Source organism: Vigna angularis, chromosome 7 (genome assembly GCF_016808095.1).
Source record: "Vigna angularis cultivar LongXiaoDou No.4 chromosome 7, ASM1680809v1, whole genome shotgun sequence".
NCBI classification, from domain to species: Eukaryota; Viridiplantae; Streptophyta; class Magnoliopsida; order Fabales; family Fabaceae; genus Vigna; species Vigna angularis.
In genome coordinates this window covers 27,262,973-27,281,902 of record NC_068976.1, presented here as the reverse complement: position 1 = coordinate 27,281,902, position 18,930 = coordinate 27,262,973, and the positions used below count along the sequence as shown (strand labels likewise).

General features: G+C 32.1%; 4 protein-coding genes across 5 annotated transcripts; 3 read left to right on the top strand and 1 right to left on the bottom strand.

Annotated features, from left to right (window-relative positions):
• The first annotated feature begins 245 nt into the window (after positions 1-245).
• On the top strand, positions 246-1,400 carry LOC108337631 (protein OXIDATIVE STRESS 3). The gene is made up of 2 exons (XM_017574194.2): positions 246-713; positions 984-1,400. The coding sequence occupies exons 1-2, from the start codon at positions 454-456 to the stop codon at positions 1,261-1,263; spliced, it is 540 nt and encodes a 179-aa protein (XP_017429683.1). The 5' UTR covers positions 246-453; the 3' UTR covers positions 1,264-1,400.
• Positions 1,401-3,415: 2,015 nt separating this feature from the next.
• LOC108337255 (transcription initiation factor TFIID subunit 8) lies at positions 3,416-5,527 on the top strand. The gene is made up of 2 exons (XM_017573738.2): positions 3,416-3,647; positions 4,403-5,527. The coding sequence occupies exon 2, from the start codon at positions 4,523-4,525 to the stop codon at positions 5,390-5,392; it is 870 nt and encodes a 289-aa protein (XP_017429227.1). The 5' UTR covers positions 3,416-3,647; positions 4,403-4,522; the 3' UTR covers positions 5,393-5,527.
• A 1,865-nt stretch (positions 5,528-7,392) lies between these two features.
• Positions 7,393-7,803, bottom strand: LOC108336623 (ethylene-responsive transcription factor RAP2-3-like). Its single transcript, XM_017573095.1, has one exon. The coding sequence runs from the start codon at positions 7,801-7,803 to the stop codon at positions 7,393-7,395; it is 411 nt and encodes a 136-aa protein (XP_017428584.1).
• Positions 7,804-11,234: 3,431 nt separating this feature from the next.
• LOC108337267 (probable polyamine oxidase 4) lies at positions 11,235-16,680 on the top strand. Of its 2 annotated transcripts, none has more exons than XM_017573752.2 (10): positions 11,235-11,527; positions 13,027-13,142; positions 13,267-13,355; positions 14,206-14,319; positions 14,508-14,595; positions 14,697-14,782; positions 14,868-14,970; positions 15,359-15,456; positions 15,691-16,120; positions 16,212-16,680. In XM_017573752.2, exons 1-10 carry the CDS (start codon positions 11,488-11,490, stop codon positions 16,530-16,532), a joined length of 1,485 nt encoding a protein of 494 aa, XP_017429241.1. In that variant the 5' UTR covers positions 11,235-11,487; the 3' UTR covers positions 16,533-16,680. The 2 variants fall into 2 exon arrangements, with proteins under 2 accessions (XP_017429241.1, XP_017429242.1); XM_017573753.2 differs by lacking the exon at positions 11,235-11,527 and adding an exon at positions 13,967-14,041 and having other exon boundaries at positions 13,126-13,142.
• Positions 16,681-18,930: the final 2,250 nt, after the last annotated feature.

Sequence of the window (18,930 nt, the reverse complement as noted above, 5' to 3'; positions counted from 1 at the left end):
AAACCTAAAACTAGATTTTAGAAAATATATTTTTAGTCTCAAATGTAACATTACACTCTAACGTTAAAAATATGTTTTGACAGTGGTGGGAGTTGCAGTTGGGGGAACAACAAATATCCAGATTCGGATAAAGCCGAATCTTACTCTGTCTGTCAAAAAAGATTATGATAAAATTGATAATGCGAATAGAAAAATAGAACGTACTAATCTTATCCAACACATCTCAAAGCCTTGCTTATAAACCGTCCAAGTCTTCTCTTCACAAACACAAAAAGGTACTCGTGATTCTATTTAAAGCGCAACTTTAGAACAGAGAAAAGTGTGTTTTCACGCATTCAGTGCCAGCCACAGATACAAATCGTTGCGTGTGGTTTATTGCTGGGAAAGAAGAACAATAAAGGTGAGACATTAAAACCCTCAAAGGGGTATTTCAGAAACAAGATTTGATAGGAGATGGAACAGCCAAAGTATAAGGTTGTCGAAGCTGATGATAACAGCGGACCAGTTAATGAGTGTGCCCTTGCTCGTTCTTTTTCTTTTTCTGAGTCTGAGTCTGAGCCTGGAATTTCAACTGCTTCATCGTCGGATTCTGATTCCTTTGAAGAAGTTACATCCTCTGTTTCTTCTTCTACTTCTTCTTCTTCTTCAGCTGATCAGTTTGCAACTGAACCGTTGAATGATATGTCTTCTTTGTTTCAACAACTTCCTCTCAAGTAAGCTTCTTTTTCCACCCCTTTTGTTCTCTCTATGAGATTTTGTTCTGAGTTTGTAAAAGTTCCGAACACTTTTGTTTTCACAGTTCAAAAAGAGTTACTTTCTAAATACAATATATTACACCATGTGATTGTAAGAATCGTTTATGTATGAGTATATATACTGTTTACTCGATCAGTAATTTTATTGTCATGCATGGCAACTGTGAAAGAAAAGTTTGCAATACGATTATTGTGTTTGATTTTGCTTATAAAATTTTCTGTGTGTAGGAGGGGGCTTTCCAAGTATTACCAAGGAAAGGCAGAATCTTTCACTTCATTGGAAAAAGTGAGGAGCTTGGAGGATCTTGTGAAGCCAGAGAATCCTTACAATAAGAAGTTAAAGTCTTGCAGAAGCAATGGAGTGGTAATGGGTGAGTGTGAGAAAGCAAAGTGCACTGCTTCTTCTTCTTCTTGTAGTGAGAACTTCATGGTTAGAATAGCTCCAATCCTACCTCACAGATCTTCCACAGCCACCACCATTCCTAATCAAACTGCTTTGCTTGTTTGAATGGGGTTGAAGAAACAGTTTGTGATCTAATAGTTTTTTAGTTCTTTTGGTAAATTGATTACTGGTTGAGAGTAATTTGGTGTTAGAAATTTCCAGTCATAATCTTTAAAAATGTAATTAGTGCTTTGTTGATTTAATTAGTTTTTTTTTTCCTCAAACAAAATGGATAAGAAGCTTAAGTTTAGAACATCCACTGGGAATAAAATGGTTATTATAAAAGAGATTAGTGATTTATAATTGGCTGATGATGCGAAAATTATTTAATCTGTTATTAGCAGCGCTTTCCAAACTAAATTAAGGCATATTATATATATATATATATATATATATATATATATATATATATATATATATATATATATATATATATATATATATATAATCATTATAAGGAATCAATAGTTGATTGATCAATAAATTGAACTGATGACAAATTTTATTATAATAAGCTCTAACTAATACATCAGATACTAAGAAGAACTTTAAGTAAAATTTTCAATAAATATTGTAGTATTTAATTCACCACTTTATTATTTATTGTTAGAATCAAGTGAGTGAATTAGAGTTGTTTATAAGGAAGATATTAATAATTATTTGTATAATTCAATTTTACATATTTATATTTTTTATTTAGATGTATAAAATTATATCTTTAGTATGATTCATTTGAATTTATTTTCTTAAAATTAATTCTATTTACATTAATAGTTATAATATATATTATGAATATAAAATAAAAATATTTAAAGTATTTAACGTATTTGTAAATATTTATGAATATAAAATAATCCGTAAAACAGATAACAATTTATATAATATGACGGATTTTTTTTACGGAATAAATAGCAGCTATTTATAATCTAGTGAACTCCATTTACCAACATAATATATTAAAATTTACATGTACTAAGTAGTAACATTGGAAAAAAATGTATATACAAGATGTATCTTAAAATATAAAAAGAAAAATAATATTATATAATAAAATGTAATACTATGTTAGACGAAATAGTGCTTATTATATAAAGAATTGTATTATTTATACATAATTATTAAAAGAAGTACGACATTAAATTAGATTTAGATTGGGATAACTCAAATTATAATATACTTCAACCTTAAAATATATTACAATATTATTTTTATTAAATTTAACTCTATCAAAAGTTGTTTTTACGCTTAAATGTTTACTTCGTTCTCATTAAGAGATAATTTTTTGTTTAGTATTTGATTTTAAAAATGAACACATTAGTCCCTATGTTATGAAAAGTGTATGAATAAGGTCTTGTTCAACGGTGTGATGTGGCCATATTTTTTCTCTTCTCTGTTATGTTGTCCAGCTTTTTTTTTCTCTTGTTTAACTTTTTCTTTGATGATTTGTTAAACTTATTTTTACTTTGTAGACCTTATTCATATACTTTTCATAACATAGAACCCATATCTTCATTTTTAAAACCGGGTATTAAACATAAATTTATCTCTTAATATAGAAACGAAGTAAGCATTTAAACCTTATTTTTAACTCAGACCCAACAACACTGAGAGAAATATTCGAATCATAAAAAATCCATAAAATACTTAGTACAAAGTATTTATCACCAACACTATTTTTTCCAGCTCGAATAGATTTTTTCTAACAACTAATACCTATAATTTTTTACTAAAAATTTATCCATTTTCAATATTTATAGAATATTTATGAAAAAAAATACATTATAAAATCACATTTAAAATTATGTGAGATATCAACTCTGAAATTACAAAATCTCAAGAAGTTAATCCTTATTTCTTGGTTGAGGATAAAAAAATATCATAAAAAAGAAATATATATATATATATATATATATATATATATATATATATATATATATATAAAAGCATTTTATAAAAAAAAATCATAAAAAAATAAAATAAAAACTTGGTATTTTTTTGAATGACAAAAAAATATCAAATTGTTAATCTAATTGATTGAGTAAATCCTTTCTAAACAACAATATCAAATAAGTATACATACCTCAACATGTTGATAATATCAAAATATTTTAGGATGAAATTGAAATTAATACTATTTAATGCGTAGCAAAGAATTATTAAATGTGGTAAGTTACTTCATTTTACTTATTCATTATATTTTGTAAATGAAGATAGTTTTTTTTTTTCAATTATCAATAGTTCAATGATAAATTCCGAAAAAAATTACAATCCTTACGAGAAGAAGCCCAAATAGCCCATAAAGTCCACATATGACCCAATTAATAGCGATGTGAGTTTTCCTCGCATAAACAAATACTTGTTTTTGCGTTTAACCTTCTCAGTTGCCGCGGAGGAGTATGGCGAACGCCAAAGGAGGGCACCGAACAGTTTTTACTTCGTTTGAATCAATGGTTTGTTCTTCTTTTCTTCATTTTGCTAATTTGTTTTTCTATTATATTTTCATCTCTTCCCCCATTCATGCACATAGATTGGGTGTTTCTTGCAGTATTACCGCATATACTGAATACCATGATCTTCGCAATTTCAAATTAATTTTGGATGTTACAATGTTGTCGTATCCATCTCTTGCTAATTGATATTTGCTTCTTACAGCGTTTCCTCGTGTTTTGTTGAACTTTGTGTTTTGTTGGGTTAATTGTTATTTTTCTTTTCTTGGTATATGAATTATCCTAATTGAATGATGGCTCCTGAGTGATAAAACGGAATGATGGGGCAGTGTGAAGGAGAATAGAAAAAATTGTGTTTTTGGTGGGGTTGTCAGTTAATGAACTGGAATGCCCTTTCTCTCTTAGCTTTTGTTGATCACGTTTATTTTTCGTGTTGCTGTTTCATATTCTAGATTCTCTGAAAAAATTATAGTTTTGACTTCGTTGTTGTCTTTGATCAATGTAGTTTCTATCAGTTCCCAGAACCATGGGGTTATTCCATGGCTGGTGAAGTAACCATTGAAGTTCCTTACTTTTATAATTTGTTGAATTTATCTTCGTGGTGTTTCTACTGTGAATGTTTTGTTTGCTTTCAAATTGAAGTTGCTTGTTAGAACCTCGTGAATCTCAATCATTTTTGTATACGGTTGTGTGAAAAAACCCTGAATGGCTCTCGCTTTTGTATTATTGATTCAATTTTGCTTTTTTTCTGATTGCAGGAAAGGAGCTAGTGTGCTTGTCTTTGATATTAGGGACAAATTGTAACTTCAGTGTTTTTCAAAGGGTTCTTCTGATTTCTATATACCCTCTTATATAGTTCCTTTTCTAACTCACTTTCAATGAACCCTGTGCTAAAGGACAGCAACACAAAAGCCACATCAAAACTACCCCGAAAGGGAAAAAGAAAAAAGAAGGGTCTGGGAGTAACGGATCCTCAAGTAGCAGAAAACCCATCAAAATTCTCATTTGCTATAGCCAAAATTGCAGTTGCCCAAATCTGTCAATCAGCTGGATTCAAAAAGTCCGAAAACAATGCTCTTGAAACCCTAACTGCTGTTTCCATTAGATATCTGGAAGCAATTGTGAGATCAGCTGCCTCATTTGCTAATGCCTCCAATCGTACTGACTGCAATCTCTTTGACCTCGTCAATGGCATTCATGATCTTTGTTCTGTTCAAGGATTTCCGGGTGGTTCAGAGTTGCACAAAGACGACCTGCTTAGGTCTTCAGCTCTAAGAGAGATTATGAATTTTGTCAACCTCTCTGATAAAGTTCCTTTTGCTAAACCAATTCAATGTAGAAATGATTCTGATGTAACCATTGATTCTGGTACATTAATGTGCTGCTCTAACCAAGCCAAAACTCACATACCAAGTTGGCTCCCACATTTTCCTGAGCAAAACTGTGATCAGGTTTTAGTTAAGGAGAGGAAATGCGGCGAGAAATATTGGGAGCATTCATTTGCTGTGGACGAAAACAGTGTCATATCACAGAGCAATCACATGAATGGAAAAGAAGGGAAAGACACAGGGAGGGAATTGCCAGAGCGAAGAGAAAGAATGAAGTTTAAAATTAGAGGGGAGGAGAAGCAAGTTGGATTGGGTGTGAATATGATGAGTGGGGTTTGTAAAGGAAGGAAACGAGTGTCTTGGAATCATAACAAAATGAATGGTTGTATTATTGAGAACAACAAAGATGAGAAAAGATAGCATGATTGTTATGGAAATTAAATGATGTTTGTAACTCTTGTGTAAGCTCAGAATATGAAAAAAGAGTGATATGAAAAACTCTTGTGTAAGCTCAGAATATGAAAAAAGAGTGATATGAAAACAAATGAAAATTTCGTGCAGCCTACTTTTGACTAAGTTTCAAGTTTGTTATGGCTATCCTTTGAAACTTGTCTTTTAAAGAAAGTGCTCTGTTCGGAAATTCTTTTTGAATATATGGTAACTATGCCTGGTCAATTACTGCGTACTAGATTTTTTTCAACCCTTTTGGACAATATATTTTGAAGGTATGAAATTATGATTTGTTAACTGTTAGTGTTTTTCTTTCTGACTTTCTATTTGTAGCAGTTTGCTACTACTAAGTTTCATGTGAGAGTGGGCTTCATTGCTGTAGTTCTTAGACCTCCCTGCACTATTGGGCTACTCCTTTTAAGCTGGGCAGTTTTTTCTTACACCTCCATACATTTCAATATGCACCCCTCATAACCTACAGGTTAAATTTGAAATTTACAAGGGTGGAGGATGCAGGATGAAATTATGGAGGTACACAATGAAACTGTCCTTAAGTTGTTGTATTTTGTTTTGGGCCTCGTTGGATATATGAATGAATCAAATAGGTAATTTGTAGATGAACTTTCCAGTTTTCTAATATTCTTCTCTTCTATTGTTTTTTCCAACTTTTTCTAGGAGTGTTAAAATTTAACACATCCTCAAAGTATTTTCTAGAATTTTATGATTAAGTATTTAATACATACATGATAATTTATAGTCAACGGTGTTTTATTATCTTAAAAGTTGGTTTTCATGAAATATGTTAATTTTTTAAGACTAGTTGAATTAAAATTTTAATTCATTTGGAAAGTCATTTCTAGACAAAAGAATGTTTTAGAAAACTTATGTAAAAGAGAGATGTGCCAATAAACGAGTGAGTTGTAAATAATAACTGCCATAAAAAATGTGTCCATTTATAAACTATATTTTATATATGATGCCATAAAAAATGTGTCCATTTATAAACTATATTTAATATAAGATGGAGGGACATGAGAAGTTTGGTCTAATTTACACTACTACTATTGTCCATACAATCCTTTTGCTAAATAGCGCGTGTTTCTAATCACGAATCATTATGTTGAACTCGTTGTTTATTTATTTATTGTTTAATCATCCTTATTTGTCAGATTCGTATCAATTAGGTCATCGTATTTTCAAAGAGCTTGATTAAGTCTTTTTTATGTAAAATTGAGTCAATTATGACCTTGCCGTTACTTGTTATGGATGACGTTAAATTTATTGTTTGGTGGCATGCTGAGCTAGCATTTATTAAGTACGTGGCACAATAAGAGGTCATTACGTGTCACCCTCCTTTCTCCCAAATTAGGGTTATGCATATTAGGCAAAGGAGCTTGCGTTGCGCCGCACACGAAGGAGAACGAAGGTGCTTGAAATTCCTCCCGTGGTGGCGCGTTGGATGCTGGTGCTTTTTACAAGTTCGATTTTGAATTTTACGCAAGCAGAAAGAAGCATTGGCTGATGGAAGATGAAGGCGTTGCGGTTTCTGTGATTTTGGGAATGATTTGCAGGTTTTTGGATTGTTGTTGGTGGTGAGGCGCAAGAACGAAGATAGGTTAGAGGTTCTGGAATGGACGAACATGCGGGTTAGGGTCTCTGTTTTCGCTTTTCGCGACTGTGGTTCCACTTTGCAGGTTGATAAAAGTACGAGGGAGACGATGATTTTGCCCTAGCTCCTGGCAATGCGATTTTCTGTTGAGTTTCTCTGCGTGGTTTTGCCCTGGCTTCATTGAAAGCTGTTTGTGCTCCAAATCAATTCTAGGTTGGAAATATATTGCGCGAGTTGAGGGTCGTGGTCGAGGTTATTAAGACTGGGTTGATAACATGACTGAGTCAACTCGGGGCTGAGGCATGGGTTGTTGTTCATGTTGGGTGGGCAACGGTGATGCTCGGGGAAGCTAAGCCTGGCCTTATCTCCGCGGATGTGTACGACGGCGGTGACGTAGGCGCGTGGCGAAGGTGCCGAGCCATACCCGAATGCCCTTGCGTGGATCCCTTATTTCCACAGCCCACTTGCCCCACGGCCTTCGCCTGATTCCTTTGTAAGTATTCTTCCATACTAGTGCACCACCCTTCTCTGCAATTACTCTGCTATTCTTGACCTTCTCACATGTCTCCTCTACTACATCAAAGTCAACAACAATCATGATAATGCCAAAAATTATAATTAGTGAGAAGAAAAAGGTGTTACCTTTGATGAGTGTGGAAGAAGAGGTGGCATTGAAAGTGTGGAGCTGAGAGAAGAGGTGATGGGTGGTGGATTCTGGAGCATTCTTGATATGAACTTCTATGAAATCAGAGATGATAGAACCACCACACATTTTGATTTGAGAGAGTGTGTAAGAAAAATGAATTGAATGAGTGGAAGCTTCGTGATGGTGTGTCAATGGAGGAAGCGTCGCGTTTCTGGGTTGGTTATAGAGGACATCGCGACCTGATTTGGGGTTGGTTCCTGGTGGTGAGCTAGCACAAGACGTTGATTCCACGTAACCTGCCACATCATAAAAAATTGCGCAATCAGCTAACACAAATTATATTGTAAATTTAATGGCAAGGTCATAATTAACTCAATTTTACATAAAATGGACCTAATTGAGCTGTTTGAAAATACGAAGATCTAATTAACACGAATATGCACAATTAAGAACCTTCGAAATAATGAATATTTATTTATTTATGACTATGCCTCAAACATGTACATCTTTACTAACTGTTTAAACTTAAGTGCATTTAGTTATACAGGAGTTTTTTCTATCTAAGCTATCTATTAATTATATATAACATGTTAAGGAAATTATTTTTGAAAAATCTGGTCTTGAAACTCCATTTTCGTCCTCCATCATTGCTCTCATTATCAACTACTAAAATTCAACTTAATTAATTAATTAATAGATGACATACTTAACTTCCTATCTTGAAGGTCTAATATATCCTCTTTATATAATTAACCCACTGGTCAATCCAATTATGATTATGTTTTATTAAAGCCTCCAACTCAAGGAAGTATGTTAGTGTAGAGTTTGAATGGACATTGACAATCTCCAAGTGGAGTTTCCCTGTAATGTTGTGTCATAATGACACTTGTTGCCAAAGAGTCCTAGTCATCATCTTTATGATTAGCAATGTGGGACAAATTAAATATAGAATTAGAGGATGAGTAAACCACCTACATGTGATCTTGAAACACAAATGGAAATAGAATTGAAAATCATATTGAAATTTTTAACTAACTTCTTTAATTAGATTGAAAATATCATTTTTCCTGAGGTCTATTTAAGATATTATCAACTTTGTTATCATAAATATAACCTGTTTACTTCACAGGAATTAAATTTATTAATTGTCTAATATTTACATTCTAAGCTAAATGTATAATTATTCAATAATATGGTTTACAAAATAAAAAAGAATGTGTGTCCAAATCTATTTAAGCTTTTCTATTTCAATCTATAACATTCTTTTCCACCTAGCAAATATACTCACTACAAAAAAAAAAACAAAAAACTTATCAAAGTAGGTTATTTAGCATTAGAATCAATATACATTATAATTGTATTCATTTCAAAATCAAAGAAACTTTATTTAAACTATTGTCATGCATTATACATCAGTCTATTATAATATACACAAATTAGAGATATTAAATAAATACTTTTTGAAAACATTTATATTAAACATGTTAACATTTGACTCATTTTAAGTATTTAAGGTTAATAAACCTTCATAGATGTTTTAATTTATAAACCTTCAAACAAAATTGTATATTAATATATGAACTTTTCTTCAACTTCTCACTATGATATTTTAATTTATATGATTTACATTATCATTAAATTAGATATAACTCTCTCGAATGATAACTTCTTGTACTTAACATTTTGAATAGTTAATTATATTTTTATTTATAAACTTTCAAGCGAAATTACATTTCTCATAAATTTTATATTAATTTCATTCCTACATTTTATAAATGAATTAATGTACATGACATCTTGACAGCTAACGATATTAAACCATTTATCATTAATAGAATAACATTTCATCCAAATCAACGATAATGTCAAATCCTATATAAACTATTTAATACAGTTGTTTGTCAAAAATATCATACATTCATTCATTATATATCATTTCAAATATATAACCATTTGAATAATAATACTATGAAATACATATTCATAATTCATAATTCATAATTTCTAACCATTTAGAACCAAACAAATTAATTTAATGAGAAAAACCATCTTAATTGCTCTCAAATCTAATGCACGGAAAAACATGAAAGAAAGGAAAATAAAAAAGGAAAAGAAGAAAGAAAAAAAGAGAGTTTAGACCATGTTCTCACATATTGATTGTGATTGACATTTAAATAGAATATGTAGTAATATTAAACTTATGGTGAGATGTTAGGTAATAAGAATTCAGTACTCAACCAAATAAAATAAAAATAAAAATATCGTTTTTGGATTTTCATTTATCTGTTTTCTTAATCAATTTTTAGATTGTTTTAACAATTTAAAATAGTTTGGCTGGTTGTATGATTATCATGGAATTATATTCTTTCAATAGGTAGATAAGAGTATAATGTTAAGTCTGTACTTACAGAAAAAGTTATATTAAAAAAATTCGATTTTAATATATTACATAAGAGTAAAGGTTAACTTTATCCTTAAATACATGAGACATTGTTAATTTAGTATTTTGAAAAGATATATAACAAATCCTACCATTTTTTAATCTATTGCGACTCTGTTTACTATTATAATATAATTTTAAGAACCAATCTGAAATAAATTGAGAACTATATATTGTCGTTAGATTAATTAGAAACCAATTTGAGTGTTTTTTGAAAATTTATAAACTAAATTGAGTTTTTCTTTCTTCAAGAACAAGTTAGAGCACCTAACAAAAAGATCAAATCTAGTTATCAACCCTTTAAATAGTAAGTTTTTAATCGATACTTCACCAGAAACATAATATTTCTGTTGGTTTTAAAGTTTAATAATTTCTCTTTTGTTCTTTGGCAGTAAAAAAACAGTTTGACACTTTTTCAACATATAGTTAAGTTCTAAAAGTGTCTCTCTTAAATATCGCACATCACCATTCTTAAATTCATGTCTGTTTGGTTACTGTCTTAGTCAAGTTTGTCACTTTGCCACACATATTATTAAGTTCCATGTCTCCTATTTGAATTTATGAATACAAAACTTGCACGCCATTTCATAAATATACATTGGACAGTTTTCAATTAAATTTAAAATCCCATCCATATATTAACATTTGACAAATATTTTGTACTTAAATTTATGTATTTTTTATAGATAAAGTTTTAAATATAGTTAAACAATAACTATTCTAGTTGTTTTTTTGTATTTATATATTTTTATCCTTATATATATATATATATATATATATATATATATATATATATATATAAACTAATTAGACTAAGTGAAAAGTAATGATGTAATTGAAAAATAATTAATATCATTTTAAACTTTGAAATGATAGAGAAATAGAAAGAAAATGTTTAAAAATTTCCATTTAGACAGAAACAGGGAGTAGGTAGGAAGACATGGATACAGGGATAACTAAATATCTATGCATTAATGATAACAAATTGTCTTTGTTAGATTATATAATATTAATGTTATTATTAGTTTATTACATTACACCAACAAAGTGCCGTTGGTAGTTGGATTTCTCTAGTTTTAGAAAGAGATTCCGCAGAAGAGGAAGCGTGTGGTGATCTGATTGTGGGAGAGAGGATCATTGCCAATTGTCCCTTCATCGTGAAACTCATGGCATGAAAGAGATCGTTTCATTTTCATAACAAATAAAATGAATGAACATTTCAGCTCTAATTTGAATAATTTTAATGAACTGAGTTTCTCTTCCAATCTATTCTCCTTTATTCAAATCCTTTGATTCCATTGCTTCATTTCAACACACCCTTTTGATTGCCTACCCTTCTGTTGCAACTCTTGTGATCTCTTTTCTTTTCTATGGACCCAAAAGAATTATGCTCCACAGATTTAATTGATGGTCAGTGTTTTCTTTTTGTTGTTCTCATTCACATGCACATACAGTGTTTCTTTATGCATTGCTTTCTTATATGGCCTTTTGCTTTTTCTCTCTCTCTTTTTTCCGTTACAAAGACAAGGTTTAACTGTTTTCAGACTTTGTAGGAAGTTGGTTTCCCTTTAGTTAACCAAACCACTTTGATTATGAGACTTGATTTAGGGATCAAACAGTCCTAAGGGGTGACATTTGAGCTACATCTCTTAGCTGTTCGATTTAATGTTTAGAACATTTAGGTTTTACCTTTTTCTTGCTGAGGATCTTGTCATTAATATATCTCAATATAACAGTAATATTGTGCATGGATGGTAATATTTCTGAATGCTGAATGTCCTCTCAGTGATTTCAAACTTGTACGTAGAATGCCTTTTGAATAATTAAGATCTTAATCATGCTTCATTGTAGATGCTTGCTAGGAAAATAGTTTTTTGCTGTTGTTAGGTTTCCCAGGTAGTGTGACTGTCAAATTATGTTCTTTTTGTGGTTCACTGTTATGTTCAGGTGCTATTTCTTCTCTCCTTCCTTCAATTTTAGGGAAAATATAAATAACATGACAGATAGGTTCCAGTTACGATGGGTCACATTCTGTTTCATATGATATGATTGCACTTGTTTCAGTTGGTCTATTGTCAATTTCAATTTCAAACTTCCATTTTGAAAGAAAAAGCGAGAAATAATTTATTTGAAGAATTATTTCATTTACAAGTGAAATTGCTTTATCAATTCAATATCCAATTTGTTGTTCTAATTTCGGAGACCATAAATTGCTGAAAAAACCTAATATCGTGTAGTTCTATTTAAAATGAACAAAATTGGGTGGCAATTTCCAGTGTTACTATTTCAATTTTTGTCAGAGGAATAAACATGAACTTTAAACCTCACCAAGACACATAGTACTGTTCTTGAAGTCAGTAGTGTCAAGTAAATGAATATTATAAAACTTTATTATTGTAAAACAGAAAATTAACTCTCTCTTTTCTATATTTGTACATATCCTTTATGTCTGCACATTATTTGCGTGAAATCCCCTTATTTCATTTCTTAGTTGTTTGGAAGTGATCACTCTTTGAACTTGCACTTTAAAATTAAGAGGAAATAGAGAACAATAAATATTTCCTTTAACCAAAGTAACGTATTCGTTTGGATGAGGTAAAATTGAGGGAAATGTATGGTTCTGTAGTGATCTGATATAGTGTGAGAGCATTGTAAACAAGAATCTAGATTCTTTAGTGGAATGCAAATTAAACTGTTTAACATGGCTTGTTTAAGAAACTTTAGAGTAGTGTATTTATGTGAATCTTTCAAGAAGACAAACTATGATGCAAAATACTATTTTTGTATTGGTGGTTCAATATCTATGTTTTCTTACTTCTTGTTCTCTCATCTCTTTGAAAAGCAAGAGATATTTTGCACTGTGTATTTCATAAAGAACCTTTTTCCTTTGTGATTTTGGTATCCACCAGGTACTGTTGGTGCACACATCAAGAGGCCATGCAATTCTCTTCCAACAGTTATTGTCATTGGTGCTGGAATATCAGGAATTGCTGCTGCACGAAGTCTCTATGATGCATCTTTTAAGGTGGCTATATCATTATTGTCTGATTCATCTTTATTTACTCAGTCTTTCAATTTCTCTAATTAGGTCTGGGAAAGATTTTTTTTTTGTTGCTTTTTGCTTTGTCTCATTCTCATCATTTGGTTAGGTAATTGTTCTGGAGTCAAGGGATAGGGTAGGTGGCAGGATATATACTGATTACTCATTTGGCTGTCCTGTAGATATGGGAGCCTCATGGTAAGTTCTACTTGAACTACATTTTTTTTTTGTTGCTAACACAGTTTCAGAAATGGAAGATGAGCTGAACTTGTGAACCTTGTTCACCATCTTCTAACTTGGCATTCATTAATTGGTGTGCTCGTTGTAGGTTCTTAGCCTTACTGCACCAACTTCCTAGATATGCTGAGATTGAAAAATATCACCTTCCTCTTATTGCCAATTTTCAACCCTTCTGTTATATGGTTTGGTCCAGACAAATATCCATCCTCAATGAAACAATGTGTGCAGTTTGCTAAACGTGTGAACTGCAACTTGGCGGATTTTTTCCCAATAATTCTACTACATTAGTCTCAAATCGCTTAAGAGTCGAGTTCAAGCACAATTTAATAAAAGATTTAAAGCTTCTAAGCATCAATGTTGATATGAAGTTTCCAATCTAGTAATAATGAAAATAATAGTGCTAATATTTTGTGTGTTCTAGTCATTTCTAAATTATAGTGGTTACTTAGATAGTGGCTTTTCTCTCGTCTTTTAATTTTCTTCATACTCGCGAGGCTTAAAATTCACCTTGTGAGCCTTTACTGAAATTTGTTTCAAAAAGTCATTCTGAAAGCTAAATGCATTTTCAGATTCTTATGCGGGAAGAAAATTTTGCTGACAAGGATACATATGCTGGAAAACATTCTGTAAAGATGTTTGAGATTGTGAGGAAATACAGTTTTTATCGTGATAAGTGAAATATGGCCTATCCAGTTGTTTGCACTCTTCAAATCACCACACTGTATTTTTTAAATGTGAAGCAACGAAACGAGTCAGAAGTCAATAACTTTGCTTCTATTTTACTGAATATTTCTTGATTATTTTCCAGGCTACATGGTGTTTGCAATGAGAATCCCTTGGCACCAATGATACGTGGTTTAGGGCTAACATTATACCGTACCAGTAGTGATAACTCTGTCTTATATGATCATGACTTGGAAAGGTAATAATTTAGATTTCTCCTCCAAGTTTCTGCAAGATTGGTGTATAGCATGAGCCTTAACCTTTTATTATGCCTAGACAGTTCTAAAATCTGCTTCTCAACTTATGATTTTCTAACGAGTGTAGAACGTCTGAAACTTTTGCAATTGTACTACTTTGCTTTTTAGTAATGCTATTTCATCGTTATAGCTGTATGCTATTTAACATGGATGGTCATCAAGTCTCTCAACAAATGGTAATGGAAGTTGGAGACACTTTCAAGAGAATTCTAGCAGAGGTGAGATCTTTGCTGCATATGGCTTGTGTTTCTCCTTGATCATGAAGGAAATAATGATTATCTTAAACTTTAATCTATTGGTTTTCTTGTGATATTTCTAGACAGTGAAAGTGAGGGAAGAGCATCCTGATGACATGTCTATTCTCCAAGCAATTTCAATTGTGTTAAATAGACATCCGGAACTAAGGTAAGAGATTGATAAGAGCACATATTGTATATAAGCACTGACTTGAAGTTTCCATCTATCAGTGTAACATGGCAGTTTTCTTCAGGCAACAAGGGCTAGCTCATGAAGTGCTGCAATGGTATATATGCAGAATGGAAGCTTGGTTTGCTACTGATGCAGATATGATATCACTGAAAACCTGGGATCAGGCAAGTGCCATCATATTAGTCACAAGATTCTCTTTGCCTTAAACTTCTACGTGTGTCGTTTTCTGTTCTTTCAGACTTTAGTGTGATTTCATTATGAAATCTCGTTTACCTCTTCTTCTTTTTTAACTTTGTACTCATTTGGGTACTGGTATGAAAAATATGTATCTGTTTTTGTATTTTTCTTCTATAGAAGTCTTTGCTGAACAAGCTATATTTACGCATGACACTTATGTGTTACCTTCTTAGGCCCTTGATTCATCGCAGTTATTCCGTTGGTTGAAGTGATAAAATTAAAACCAGGGTTCCGTCTGTATGTACAAGATGAACTTGGCGTTGTTTAGTATTCAATTGAATGCTAGTATTGCTCTTGTTCTTGGTTTTCGTACAGGAGCATGTCCTCACTGGTGGCCATGGACTCGTGGTGCAAGGATATGATCCTGTTGTAAAAGCTCTTGCAACTGATCTCGATATACGCTTAAACCACAGGTTTTCTGTATAATTTATTGCACGACCTAGCTATATGATTTGATACATAATCGTTTTCGTGATTTGTGTCAGAACATGCAAAAAAGAAAAGAGAAAACTACAATTTATGTGGAATTATTTATTATCATTTTTGGTGACTTGTATCAATAAGAAACGCATACCAATTTTTTCTGTCCCTCTCATGGGGTGATTAGGGGTGAAGATTTTACCCTTTTTGTGAAACCTCATATGTAGGGTGACCAAAATATCCAATGGTTACAACATGGTGATGGTCACAGTTGAGGGTGGCAGAAACTTTGTTGCTGATGCTGTTATTCTAACTGTTCCTATTGGAATCCTTAAGGCCAATTCAATTGAATTTACACCAAAATTGCCTGAATGGAAGGCTGCAGCAATTAAAGATATTGGTGTGGGAAATGAAAACAAAATTGCCTTGAGATTTGATAGAGTATTTTGGCCTAATGTAGAAGTTCTGGGCATGGTGTCACCCACCTCGTATGCCTGTGGTTATTTTCTCAATCTCCACAAAGCAACAGGTCATCCAATTCTTGTGTATATGGCTGCTGGAAGGTTTGCTCATGACCTTGAAAAGCTATCTGATGAATCAGCTGCAGATTTTGTAATGCAAAAGCTCAAGAACATGTTTCCTCATGCATCTAAGCCTGTAAGTTCACCTCTCATGCCATGTGTCTCATTTCGTTACTCTCTATATCCACTTTCATGATCCTGGATTGAGTTTTGATGGACTATTGCAGGTTCAATATCTTGTGTCACATTGGGGAAGAGATCCAAACTCTCTTGGCTGTTATGCATGTGATTTAGTAGGGAAGCCAGATGATGTGTATGAGAGGCTTCGTGCACCATTGGGTAATCTATTCTTTGGTGGAGAAGCTGTGAGCATGGATGACCACCAGGGATCTGTGCATGGAGCTTACTCTGCTGGGGTCATGGCTGCTGAAAATTGTCAGAGACATCTTCTGCAGAAACAAGGCCACAGAGAAAATCTCCCTCTGGTTTCTTCTGTTAGGCATGAAATGTTTGAAACTTCTATACCTCTTCAAATCTCTAGAATGTGATTTGTGTACCTTCCTGTTCTTGAAAATAAGAACAATGTTCAGCAGAATGAATTGCTGATTAGAGTAATTGCACATTGTAGTTCAACTTAAACAATGGCAAAATATTATCAAAGCTAACTTTTATTCATAGAGAAATTCATTTCGTTTTTCTTTTCTCTCAATAGTAATTCTAAAGAAGCTATCCAAACCTGATAATGTTTAGCTCTCAGCACTACAAATTCCCTCTAATTTACCTTCAGTAAAATATTGGCCACGACATGTACAATGTATAAAAACCTTTTATCAGTCTTCTTTTGTTACATTCCAAAATGAAAGGGAGTGCAAGTTTTTTATACGATGAAAAAATTAACCAAAATTAAATATTCTCTAACCATTAAACAAAAAAATTATAAAGTAAAATTAATTATTTCTATAAATTAATATCCTATAGCATACAAAAGGAAGACTGTTATCCATGAATGTCCAAAAATAGTTGTTAAGAAGTCACTAAGATTGAGTTTGTAGTGTGAACTTTGAGCAATTTGATTAGGTTATAAATTTATCCCATTATCATTCTTGCCCCCAAAATATTATTCATTAAAAACATTTAATAATTAAAAAATAGATAGAGTATACGTGCCCATAATCCTTATGATATTAAAAATGCAATTTGTTACCTATCTATTATATGTCCTTTAATATTTTTAACTTAGAAAATAAGAAACACACTATTTCTTTATCCTAATAAATTAGTTATAATTTTCTTCTTCTTTACTCTTTTTAATTTTTGCTTTACAATAAAATTAAATGAAAATCAAAATGAAGATATGATTGATAAAGGAATATTTAATGTTGCATTGACTTTTAAAAATGATATATAAATAAAATAAAAGTATTTGAACATTTCAAAACGTGAAAAGAGGTGGTCGGTGAGTTTTGCGGGTGCGTAAAACATCCTAGATGTAGAGAGTTATTCTCTCCGTCACCACACACTGCGCCTTACATTTTCCTAATATTTTTTTAATTCCAATAATATCATTTTTATTTTTATTCTTTATTTTTTTTTATTTTATCTTTTTTAACTTTTTCTTAAAATTTTAATATTTTATTATCTTATTCACTCAGTCGCACACCGCACTCCCACCTTCACACTCTTACTTTCTCTCTTCTTCTTTTATTCTCCTCTTCCTTTTTCTTCAATTTCCCATTTTCATCAAGGTTCTATGTGAACATGTGTTGTCTGTGTGTTGAGTGTTGTGTGTGTGTTGGGTCCTGCTATGTGCCTCTGTTCTGTGTTAAATGAAGAAGAAAAACGCGAAAGGTGGCAATGAATATTGGGTATCCATAAAACACTTAAACACATCTCGAAATTTGTCCACAGATATTGACATCTGTTTACCCTTCAACGGACGACGATATCCGACGACGATGGATTCCGAGATCTGTTTAAGTGTTCTACGGATACCCCATATCCGTTTAAGGATATTGAACTCTGTATTCACATGGGAACCTTCTGCTTGGCACCACCACTGGACCATCTTCGACTACCACAATAGCACAGTTGGGAGAAGAAGCAAGAGAAATCTGATTTTCGTGGGAGTGCTTGGATGTGGGGGTGCATTGATAGAGTGGGTGGATATTGGTGAAGGTAAATACGATTTAACCAATACGAATTAAATATTTTACAAGGACAAAAGAGGAACAGGGAGGTGTAGAGAGTAGTGTGTGGTGGTGGAGAGAGTAACACTCTTAGCTGTATTATGTCAAAGTCAAATATTTAAGGACCCTCAATTAAATCCTTATTTAAACATTTTCTTTTTGCACCCATGTTTTTCACATACATTTCCATACTTTTTAAACACCAAAAGTATCCTTCTGGAAATAGTTTTAGGCAGCAAAGTGATGGAGGTTTTTACCCCATGTGTTTTGAACATTATGGTGTATTTTTTAGAGCTGTCAAAATGTGTTACAACCTGTGGGCTAACCCGGCTCACCACGGGTTCAGGCCGGGTTAGGTTTGAAAAAATTGTATTTTTTTTATGCGAGTTAGATTTCAACCTAGCTCATTTAAACCCCGCTCATGCGAGTTGAACCCGTAGTGGGCCGGATTGGCCCACCAACCTACCTACCTAATTTTATTTTATTAAAATTAAATTTTAATTTTATAAAAAAATATTTATTATTTTTTTTGCTTGAAAATATTATTTAAGTTCTTTATTTTCAAAATTAATTAAACACCCATATTGGGAGTGAAATGTGTTTAGATTTAAATTATAAAAAGTTTGTAATTATTTTTTATTTAAAAAAATTGTAATTAAGTGAGCCACTGAGCCAACCTGTTTACCCACCAACCCGTAGTGGGTTGGACCGAGTTCAGATTTTTCTGCTCATTAATAAATGAGCCAGGTTAGGTTGGCTC

Excerpts from the sequence above, each read along its gene's own strand:
- LOC108337631 (XM_017574194.2), top strand. The coding sequence starts at position 454 with ATGGAACAGCCAAAGTATAAGGTTGTCGAAGCTGATGATAACAGCGGA. Across the intron at positions 714-983 it reads TTTCAACAACTTCCTCTCAA|GAGGGGGCTTTCCAAGTATT; the intron begins GTAAGCTTCTTT and ends TTCTGTGTGTAG.
- LOC108337255 (XM_017573738.2), top strand. The coding sequence starts at position 4,523 with ATGAACCCTGTGCTAAAGGACAGCAACACAAAAGCCACATCAAAACTA.
- LOC108336623 (XM_017573095.1), bottom strand. The coding sequence starts at position 7,803 with ATGTGTGGTGGTTCTATCATCTCTGATTTCATAGAAGTTCATATCAAG.
- LOC108337267 (XM_017573752.2), top strand. The coding sequence starts at position 11,488 with ATGGACCCAAAAGAATTATGCTCCACAGATTTAATTGATG. Across the intron at positions 14,971-15,358 it reads CACTGAAAACCTGGGATCAG|GAGCATGTCCTCACTGGTGG; the intron begins GCAAGTGCCATC and ends GTTTTCGTACAG. Across the intron at positions 15,457-15,690 it reads GATATACGCTTAAACCACAG|GGTGACCAAAATATCCAATG; the intron begins GTTTTCTGTATA and ends CCTCATATGTAG.